The sequence below is a fragment of the Colias philodice genome, chromosome 8 (assembly GCF_061535455.1).
Source record: "Colias philodice isolate Cphi_HAF_F1 chromosome 8, ilColPhil1 Martin Lab GWU primary, whole genome shotgun sequence".
NCBI classification, from domain to species: Eukaryota; Metazoa; Arthropoda; class Insecta; order Lepidoptera; family Pieridae; genus Colias; species Colias philodice.
The window spans coordinates 11316815-11327453 of NC_143093.1; the positions used below are offsets into that span (position 1 = coordinate 11316815).

Sequence of the window (10639 nt, forward strand, 5' to 3'; positions counted from 1 at the left end):
TATGTAAACATCATTATAGTTTACCTTCCTTAATTATGCGTTAGACCCGGAAACAAAATGTTTCGTTTCGGGAAAGTGTATCTGCCATTTCTTTTAACAGGGATGCGCACGACATGATGATTGCGAAACCCACACACAACATTGTCGTTGTCGTGCTAACATTCTCATGATTTATTGGTGGAAACTGTGGTTCTTCTCGAACCTTATTACACTAGCTATATCTTCTTGAATCTCACTAACACTATCACTAGTTTCACTCACTTGCAGATTTGCACCGTTTAACAAAGTCTTATTCGTATTGGAATCGGGGGTAATAAGTGCCGATCCCACCGCTGCTGTCGGAGAATTTAAATAACTCTCCATAATTAATTATAATTAGGTAGATATGTGAAATAATATTAAATAATGACTCAGTGCGCACACCTTGCGCGGTCGATGGTAGTACCGAGACTATATCATCGAGCTACTGACTCAAGGAATATAAACCATAGCATGGCCCGTAAGCCCATGCATTTCATATCAATTCAATATCGACATTATGTTGTACACAATAGAGTACATTATAACAGGAAGGTATAGCCACATAACAACTACTCTGTTATGATTCTCTCACATGTACATATGTACATACTTGTACCTGTCTGCTGTATGTACGACTATAATGTACCTGTAGAGGCTGTAGACATCTGTATTCTATCCACATGTTTCAAAAGAATACTGGTTTAATAGACGGTAAGAAAGAAGAAAGGAAGGAAGAAAGAAAGAAAGAAAAAGGATTCTCAAATAAACACGATCGTAATAGATTGATTGTTATCCTCTTAAAATTTACAGAAGCCGCACGTGCCACGGTCAAGGGCGTTATGATACGGACGTCGGACACTGAATAGTTATAGATAGAGAACATGTATATCTACCCTCATAATCAACAATTATTTCTTCGACGTACACATGACGGCTCTACAAACTATTCCAACACGCATATTCGAATCAATTGATATAATTAATTCAATTCTTTTGATCTAGATAAGAAAAGTTGTGTACTATTCAGTAAAGAGTGCTAAACCTTCAAATGCGTGCCAAGTGCGGATTGATTGTCTCCGATCCACTTCGATCTTTGTCTTGATATATGTGACATTTTTAACCGACTTTAAAAAAAGGAAGAGGTTCTCAATTCGGCCGGTATATATTTTTTGTGGTATGTATTCCTTTGCAAATACAATAACTATTGGTTCGGTAATTAGCCCTAGTCTGCATATACTATAATGCACTAACTACTTAAATTTAGTTCAGAAATTCACATAACGTAAACCGTCTTCACTTTCTATAGAACTGTAAAGATCTTACTTGAAATGTACTGGAATGGAAATAATTTCAATATTGAGAAGGTTCTAATTTGATTTAAGAGCATTGAATTAATTCGATACTGTACATTTACTTCGATGTACTTTTTTTCTATTTCAAACACACACCAATTATAAGTAACAAATTAAGGTAACTAACAGTTATGCTTTAGTTTTCAAAATCGATAGTACGGAACTTTTTCTCTCCCAAATTATTAACGTTCATCCAGCATTCATTCTCTTCCACGCATTTTCGTCTTCTTCATCTTCAACAAAAGAATGCACCTGCTATTACCAGATCCTCACAACCACCAGTACCAACGAAACAACCATCAGATCTGGATATCGATAGCCATCTCCTTTAAATTCCACGAACACGATACCAAAAGGGGTACTACCACCATACGCGGCAACGGTTTAAAATATGATCGTCCACCAGCTAGATTATTCCATGGATTTTTTTCGAATCGATTGCGACGTTATTTGCGCAAACTTCACAACGATAAAGCTGTTTGGATACTATTGGAGCTGCTTAAGGCATACGTGGCCAAACACCCTGGTTCGAAGTCTATACATTTCAAATGGAGCCTGACTATTCAGGGCTTAACATTGATCGATACTATTTATAAACATGTACAAACAACCAGCTCTGTAGCTATTGTATACTGATGTGTATATCTCTATCCAAAATTTATATAAGAGGAAAGTTTACAGATATCTATGTAACGGATAAACTCGAAAACTAACTTACTCGAAAGCCACATTATTTTAAAAGACATTAGTTAACATTTGTAAAATCCATACTAATATTATAAATGCGAAAGTAACTCTGTCTGTCTGTCTGTTACTCAATCACACCTAAACTACTGAATCAATTTTCATGAAATTTGGTATGGAGATATGTTGATACCCGAGAAAGGACATAGGATACTTTTTATCCCGGGAAAATGACGCAATCCCGGAAATCCCACGGGAACGGGAACTATGCGGGTTTTTCTTTGACTGCGCGGGCGAAGCCGCGGGCGGAAACCTAGTTCTAAATAAAACGTAAACAAAATTGAAAATACCATAATCATTTGATCGGAAGTTTTGCCTACTTTGGGACTTGGGTCGAATCATACCGTGATGATTTTGCACCTATTTTTATTTTTAAAGAACCCTATCAATATTTAGGTTAAAAAGCAGCTTCACCAGTATTATATGTATGCACATTGAAGCTAACTTGATACAGAGGAATGACAGAATTTAAATACGGGAAGGAGAGGAAGTGCTCCTATGCTGTGGACATTACCAAATATGGTATGGTATACTGGTATACCAAGCAGCCAGATGCAACGCTATGGAATGCGATTCTTATAATGCTCGAGTCTCGAGAGACAGTCAAGTACGGACGCAGGTTGAATAAATAATTACGACTGAATAAGTAGGTATAATAGAATAACTGCACAGTATCAGCCACTTTATATGGTAATCCGTACAATGCTCATCGTAATCCTTAATTAAGTCTCGTCGGTAACAATTTTAAAACAGATTCATTATTTTTATTTTTAACTGGAAGTTTCGAAAGCTTTACCGCTAGTTCAGAAATAATTTGGACTCTTGGGTTTCTATCTATTCTTCTATTCTTGGTTCCATTGGGCTTATAATATCATAGGATACAATCTTTCTCAGTTCTTTTTTAGATTCGCTCTGCGAAGTTTCTATGCAATTATGTCTATGCCTACACTGTATAGGCACTGCTGAATTCGGCAATCTTAAAGTCGTGCTTCAATCTGATCAAATTAAATTTACCATTGATCCCACTTAACCTGCGACAATAGTTGATTGCTATCTGCTCTCTAGAAGCTTCGTATTCAGATGGAGTATCTGTAATCCTATAGGATGTTAGTAGATCCTACTTAATATTATAAATGCGAAAGTTTGTGAGGATGTGTGTGTGTTTGTTAACACGCAAACGCAACGCAACACGCAAATACTACTGAACCGATTGCAATGAAATATAGCACACATATAGAGGGTAACTTGGATTAACACATAGGATAGGTTTTATCCCGGAAATCCCACGGGAACGGGAACTATGCGGGTTTTTCTTTGAAAACGCGGACGAAGCCGCGAGCGGAAAGCTAGTTAGATATATATGCGAAACTCTCTGCGTAACTCTCTCTGTCTGTTTCTCTGTCTGTAGTATGTTAAATTGGTATTTCACAAATAACGTAAGTGATTTATTGTTTGTTACACGGATTGTCACAACAGTTGCTTTTTTATTGATTGTCAGCAGACATAACATGTTTCTCAATTTTAACTCAAGTGCTAAATTGTTAAATCATTTGTTCCAAATGCTTAAGAATTTATGTAAGGTGTAAGTTTTAAGCTCAGAAGATAATAAATGTGAAAGTTTCAAATGCAATAGTTGCTTTCTCGTAAGAGCTAAAATGCCATTAGAGCTTTTTGACATCCACCTCTCTTTTGTATTACAAAAATTTGAAACTATTGATATAGATTATGAATTCTCAATTCTCTTGTGAACATCATCAAGGGTGCCTTTGCCTTTTTAGTAATATCTATAATCTGTCTTGACATGTACTCAAACTACTTGTTTTAAATTTTGAAGTCCTAAAAACGATGTAGGTCAAATTTGTCTTTTATTTGTTTTTACTCAATATCTCTGCGGGTTTCCAACCTATAGACGGGATATTTATAGAGAAATTTTTTGTCATATGGTCCCATTTTTCCATGCTATGTTATGTACATCATTGTACCTTCTGTATAATAAATAAATATAAATATTTCTGGACAATTTTCACACACGGCAATCAAAATCAAAATCAAATCAAAAATCAAATTTATTTATTATTAAACATACATACATACAATTACAATTACAATTTATAAAGATGTTATACTCATTTTTCTAAAGCTGTTTCACTGAATTTCAAACTCAAACTCAAATTGTGCAACTAGCCCTAAATCTTCAAAGTTAAATTACTATTACTATACTTTGCTATTTTTAAAACAACAAATACCTAATCAAAAAATTATCAACACCGCTAATATTAGACAACACCTAGCCATATCAGTTGATTTGTTTATAAATTTAAAATTAAATAATACTCTGTTTATCATTATGTTGCTTATAGATAAAGTTAATGTCAGTCAATTTTGATACAGTATTAACAAATTGATTTTTATTGTACTGAAACTTCTTTAGGTGCGTTGAGGGTAAAATTTCAAGGTTGCATCATGGCAATACCATCACACAGTGGAGTAAGGCGAAGATTTTTTTAGCTTTGAATCTTCAGATATGAGATTGGAACACACACATAGCCAAACTTGAACAATTTTTCATTAGTTATGTTCTTTCTTTTTCATAGCTTCATTTAAGAGCTGTATTTCATGTCCAATAAAATATAAGTAGACTCACAGACAGAGTAATATAATGTGAGGCCATTTATAAAAACTCTTAAAACATTTATGTTTTACGGCAAAAAATTAAAGATATTAGTAAAACATCTAGAAAAATGTAAGGAGAGACAAATTAATAAAAGATATAGCAAAATTTTACGCACCATACGGTAATATTTGAAATGTTATCACGAAAATAACATTTTGGTAGATCAACTAGGTATGTACCTACCTATTATCTAGATTCTAAACAAATTAAAAGCAGTGAATGTGAAGTTTATCCAATTTTATGATACAGTTGGAATTAAAAATAGATTGACGCTCTTATTATTGAAGAAAATCTAAGACATTCGTGCGTTGACATTGTGCCTATGTTTAATTAAAATCCAATCGATCTGAGCTTCGTAAATTTGCACTACATCGTCATTCGATTTTTATGACATTTCAATTTAATATTAATGTCCTACGTTTTATTTTCTTATACGCATATATTCTACAAATCTCATACACTAGATTTAGAGCAATAGAATGTAATAAAATAGTAACGGTAACATGTAATACTATCCTTTCCCGCATGTTAACATATGGCCGTGCGTTTCGCACTTATTATGCTAGCATTAAACTATTGCAATTAAATTATCAATACATTTATATCCCTTCATACGACCTTGTGTCCGTTAATTAACACGGGCGAATATTCACGCTTACACGTAATAAAATACCAATTTTTATTATGCACGCAATTTTTCATTATAAATCAATTTGTGCCCATCAATTTAATACTACATATTTTTCAAGCACTCACCTTGCGTGTCAAGGTATATTTCACGTCACTGCATCCAAAGCATTCCATATTTTAACACACTCAAAATCACACACGATAACATTTTCGTCAAAATGCACAAATAAAAAAAACCAACGTGACGAAAGGAAGCGCATCGTTCAAGCTTCAAATATATACTGACAGCCATGACTCCGTACATGCCGTCTTTATTGTGCACTTGTGCGCTGATTGGACTAGAATCGGTACATAAAAAATAATAATCGCAACGTTCCACCAATCAAATTGCAGGATTTTATAAAAAAGTTGGTAAAATGCCAAAATCGGTACATAGTTTTGGTATACGTCACAATAACGTCAAGATATATTGATTATTACGATTTTGTTACGATTGCAATTTATTATTTTAAAGATATATACCTATTAAACCAGGCAGAAACCGTATTATAAATTTAACTAAAGCAAAAAAATTTCTAATACATATTTACATTATGACTTCCCTTCGTCTCTTTTATTTCTCCTATTTTGTATTATCAGCCTATAATATTTATTTATCGTGATATTATTCTCTTTTTTTTGTGCAATCTGTTCTTAATTCGTCTGTGTTAATTCGTATGCGAATTTTTTAGATTATTACTCGAGTAATAATCATTATCTTGTGTTTTTATTTGGTAAAAACAAATTATTTTATGTACAATTTTAAGGCTCTAGGTTATAGATCTAAAGATTTTCTTAAACGTTATATTAAGTTCTGACCGTGGTGTTTTAAATAATTAGGTAATAAATTTTAAATATCCCAATGAATTTCCAATCGACAAGTACCGATTAAAATAATGACGTGCCTAGCATCAGCTGTTTTTGATTGATGTTATTTGTGTATGAATCTGTCAGTGTCATTTCTCATTGTCATTTGAGGTTATATCTGCATGTGTTTTGTTTACATCGATAATCGTGCTTTATAAAAATAATCCACAAAAATGGCAAAGAAGAGAAATAAGAGTAATGATAAGAAAAAGAAAGTAGCCGTAGTATTTGATGAAGCTAAAAGAAAGTAAATATCGTATTTACATAATTTTTAAATCTTGTTTTGTTCAACATGATATGTATATATTTTATTATATTTTTGCCATAGCATCTATTTCATTTTTTATAAATTTCAGAGACTTTTTATGTGGGTTCCGCAAACGAAAATTAGAACGTAAAAAGAAAGCGCAAGAAGAAATTCAAAGAATGTTGAAGGAAGAGAAAAGGCGGATCAAACAGGAGGTAAATAAATTGTCCACATTCTGTTATTTGTTGGTTTTTAGTTTTATGATAGCCTTTATTGTATTACGTAAAATGTTGCACTACATAATTTATTTTAATTTGAATGGCACCAGTGGCCTAGTTACTACATGTTATAGAAGTTTTACAAATAGACCTACCTACATTATTTTAATATTTATTGCAATAATTAGTATTTACCGTAAATTGCTATTTTTTGTATTACAGAACAAAGAATCATACAAGAAGCTCATTGTATCATCTCGTCCAATCCCAGATTTAGAACAAATTCTTCAAGAGGAATATGAAGACGATGATGTTAATGTTAAGATAGTTGAACTGTCATCAGATACACTCCAAAAGAGGGATATTGTCATTGGTGAGAACAGACCTCAAGTAGCGGTAGAAAAAAAGGTTAAAGTTAAAAAAGAAACTACAAATTTACAAGAAGTTCCCGGAATGGCTTCGGAAGTAGAAAGTGAAGAGGAACCAGAACCAGAGGAAGATGATAAAACGATGAAAACGAAAAAGGAAGTAAAGAAATTACTCAAACAACAAGCAACTAAAAAATTACAGAAAAGCAAAGTATTCCAAATGAAAACTAAATTGGATAGAATACAGAATAAAAAGACTCACAAGAAGAAAGCTAAAGTTGAACAGAAAAAGGATAAGTCGAAAAAGAAAAACCACAAGAGAAAACATTAAAATCTTTTATTCCAAATATTGTATTTCTTACAAATCTACTTACAACAAATGAGGTATTTTCATTTTGATCATATCAAATAACAAACTACAAATAACTTAATCATTAAATAGAAACAATTCAAAAATCACAATGCTTTATTGTACTTGTAAAAATTTAACAGTTTAAACCAATAAACAGCAAACTAATAATCATATCTTTAAAAATAATATCTTTAACCAGATCAAATGCAGCATACATAGTTTGAGTAAATTTTTCTCAAATCAAATCATATAAAGTAGGTTGTACATTTGATGTTGTTTGATTCTTACTTAGATACCTTAACCATTATAACATGCAAATTAAAATTAGGATACTCAGTTATGGTTGCACTCTGTTCATTCTTGCATTATTTTAAACAAATCCTATGATTCTTTAGCATTCTTAATTCTAGGTGACTTCCTTTTAGTTACTGGTTTTTTATTATCCACGTTTACTTCTAATCCAACATTTTTATTTTCATTTTTCACCTTTTTCTGTTTAGTAGTAGTCACTTTATCAGTCTCTTTTAAGTCTTCTTTCAAATTTTTAACAGCTTTCCTTTTAAGAGGTGACTTAGCTTCAGTTTTTACCAATTTATTCGGTGACACTTTTGGCACAGTATTTTCTACGCTTAACTTTGTATTTGTTATATCCTCACTGTCTGAAGTTGGTTCTTCTTTTATAACATCTTCATCTTTAACTTTAGTTGGAGTTTTCTTAGGAGACTTTCTAGCAAGATGCTTTGATGGACAGATATCATTGTTTAAGCATTCCTCACAATTGGGACCGATGGGCAGGCATATTGTTTGTCCAAAGCCCACCATTAAATGGTTGACTTCACTCCATAGTTCGAACGGCAGCCAGGACTGTAAGGCCTTTCTAGTGTCTTCAGGTGTTGGTGTGGGTTTCTTCACCCAACCTATTCTATTACTTATCCTGTGTACATGTGTGTCTACACCTGTTAAAAATTATACATTTATTAGTGATTTGTTTATGGTACAATTACTTGGAGATGTTTATGTTCTTATAATACAGAAAAATAGACTTTTTAAACAAAAAAATGAGATGTTTAGTTTTTCGTGCATAAACCACTGAACCGATTTTTAATGTAATTTTGCACAACAGTAATTCATACATTAGATATTATTCGTTCTTTTTCAGCTAATTTAAAAACTTTGAGTGTTAAAATATCAAAGAGTATATTAAAAATGAAAATTATTTATTTCAGCAAAAAACACAATAACAATATAAATTTAACAATATAAAAAATTTTTGCTGTAGCTTATTACACATTTTAAGTTAACTGTATATATTTTTAGATAATTTTCAAACTTACCAATGCCAGTGATTTTGTCCCAAGCAACCTTCATGCAAATATGTGCCATTTTTGGTCCCACACCAGTCAACTTGCAAAGCTTATCAACTGAGTCAGGTATGTCCCCATCATACTGCTCTTTGAGCGTTTGTGTTGTTTTCTTAATGTATTTTACTTTTGTCTGTAGAAAAAGAAATGTATATAAAAATGTAAATAAAAATAGAACAGAACAAGGTACAAATTTTTTACTAGCTGCGCTCCGCGGTTTTACCTGGAGTGCTTCTCCCCTGTTGGTCTTAGCGTGATCATATAATATATCCTATTGCCTTCCTCGATAAATGGGCTATCTAACACCCGACAGAATTTTTCAAATAGGACCAGTAGTTCCCGAGATTAGCGCATTCAAACAAACAAACTCTTCAGCTATATAATATTAGTACAGAATATAGATACAAGGTTGGTATCTAGTAATTAAATAGACAAAAAATTTTCATGAAACAGATGTCCTTTTCTATTCCGTGAGTTAGCAAAATAATTCAATTTTAATACAGTAATTTTCAGCCTATTTACATCACAAAAAATTATAGACTCATGTGGTACAAAATATATTTTATGTACCAAGTTAAATTTTTTAATCAATATTCACCTTCCAAAACCCAACAGGATAAATTAACTTTCCCAACTCCTCATCACTCATAGCAAGCACACTATCCACAGTCAATCCCCTCTTGCGGAGCCGTTCCATGGCTGCAAATGTTACTTGATCCTTGGTCTGACTTGATAACATCAAGGATATGAGTGATTGGTACCTTATCACCTGAAAATTATTTTAACAAACATTGTTAGAAAGATTGAAATTAACATTAGTTAATTAATTTTGCTTAGAACTACAATTAGCAGAAGCTTTTGTGAGCATATCTTACAGATAAAATCATAATTTCTCAGATTTATATGATCTGAATAAGATAATTCAATTTGACTTCTTCTAGAAGCACTTTTGAAATGTCATTACATACTTATTTTAACATTTACCACCTATAACTTTAAACTGTGGCTTTAGTGGCATAGCTGCGGGTTTTATATTAATTTTAATAAATAAACTGGTACCTTAGGTGGAGCCTCTTCATCCATACACATATGGCAGCCCATGGAGTCCACTGGAGCATCGTTATTGGCTCTCATGTTGCGAAGATTAATCAGAAACTCCTTCCAATGAGGAGGCTCCCATAAGCCTTTCTCCTAAAAATATTAATTATTACTTTAGTTTCACAATATTATGTTCCTTCTGATAATTAGACATTTTTTTTTAATTTCTATAAGCTCCTAAATAAGTACGTATAATTAATATTTAAATAGGCATTTACTACTATTTTAAAAGCAAGAGCATGTGTACGCAAAATTTATTTATCTATTGTATGTTTACCTCTTTTGTCGGGGATTCTTTTTCGAATTCAATTTTCACATGAGGCTTCTTTTCAAACTTAAATTTATCTAAATTGAGACCTTGTTTTTTATCGGAATTTTCATCATTTTCAGGTTTAATTTCTTGTTCAAGTTTTATATCTTTTTCTTGTTTTGGAATGCTTTCTTGAATGACTTTCGTTGAAGCTGCCTTTTTTCGGGGCATTTTTAAAGTAAATTTAATGAAGCGGGTTAAAATTATTATGAATTTTATTAAATTTACTTAGTAAATCAATATTTATTTGTGTTTACAATTTGAATTGAACAAAGAGAATACAAATACTACGTAAGAATTGAAGTTTTTTATGTTTAGTTTTCAAATTGCAACAGAAATGACTTCACTTCAAATTATA

General features: G+C 32.1%; 3 protein-coding genes across 4 annotated transcripts in view; 1 reads left to right on the top strand and 2 right to left on the bottom strand.

Moving 5' to 3' along the window:
• The window catches only part of Hel89B (histone acetyltransferase 1), a 53360-nt gene extending 47662 nt beyond the window's left edge, over positions 1-5698 (bottom strand). The window contains exon 1 of the mRNA XM_089698464.1: positions 5548-5698. The gene's annotated coding sequence lies outside the window, so the exon portion shown is untranslated. The remainder of the gene's footprint in view (positions 1-5547) is intronic.
• A 739-nt stretch (positions 5699-6437) lies between these two features.
• LOC149486825 (uncharacterized) lies at positions 6438-7507 on the top strand. Its single transcript, XM_089698449.1, has 3 exons — positions 6438-6574; positions 6684-6789; positions 7015-7507. Exons 1-3 carry the CDS (start codon positions 6501-6503, stop codon positions 7489-7491), a joined length of 657 nt encoding a protein of 218 aa, XP_089554575.1. The 5' UTR covers positions 6438-6500; the 3' UTR covers positions 7492-7507.
• A 4-nt stretch (positions 7508-7511) lies between these two features.
• On the bottom strand, positions 7512-10536 carry Nthl1 (Nth-like DNA glycosylase 1). Of its 2 annotated transcripts, none has more exons than XM_089698448.1 (5): positions 10249-10536; positions 9933-10061; positions 9472-9642; positions 8847-9006; positions 7512-8468 (listed from the first exon to the last, which is right to left on the bottom strand). In XM_089698448.1, the coding sequence occupies exons 1-5, from the start codon at positions 10450-10452 to the stop codon at positions 7894-7896; spliced, it is 1239 nt and encodes a 412-aa protein (XP_089554574.1). In that variant the 5' UTR covers positions 10453-10536; the 3' UTR covers positions 7512-7893. The 2 variants fall into 2 exon arrangements, with proteins under 2 accessions (XP_089554574.1, XP_089554573.1); XM_089698447.1 differs by having other exon boundaries at positions 9933-10064.
• Positions 10537-10639: the final 103 nt, after the last annotated feature.

Excerpts from the sequence above, each read along its gene's own strand:
- LOC149486825 (XM_089698449.1), top strand. The coding sequence starts at position 6,501 with ATGGCAAAGAAGAGAAATAAGAGTAATGATAAGAAAAAGAAAGTAGCC. Across the intron at positions 6,575-6,683 it reads TTTGATGAAGCTAAAAGAAA|AGACTTTTTATGTGGGTTCC; the intron begins GTAAATATCGTA and ends TATAAATTTCAG. Across the intron at positions 6,790-7,014 it reads AAAGGCGGATCAAACAGGAG|AACAAAGAATCATACAAGAA; the intron begins GTAAATAAATTG and ends TTTGTATTACAG.
- Nthl1 (XM_089698447.1), bottom strand. The coding sequence starts at position 10,452 with ATGCCCCGAAAAAAGGCAGCTTCAACGAAAGTCATTCAAGAAAGCATT. Across the intron at positions 10,065-10,248 it reads AAGAATCCCCGACAAAAGAG|GAGAAAGGCTTATGGGAGCC; the intron begins GTAAACATACAA and ends TAATATTTTTAG. Across the intron at positions 9,643-9,932 it reads ATGAAGAGGCTCCACCTAAG|GTGATAAGGTACCAATCACT; the intron begins GTACCAGTTTAT and ends AATAATTTTCAG.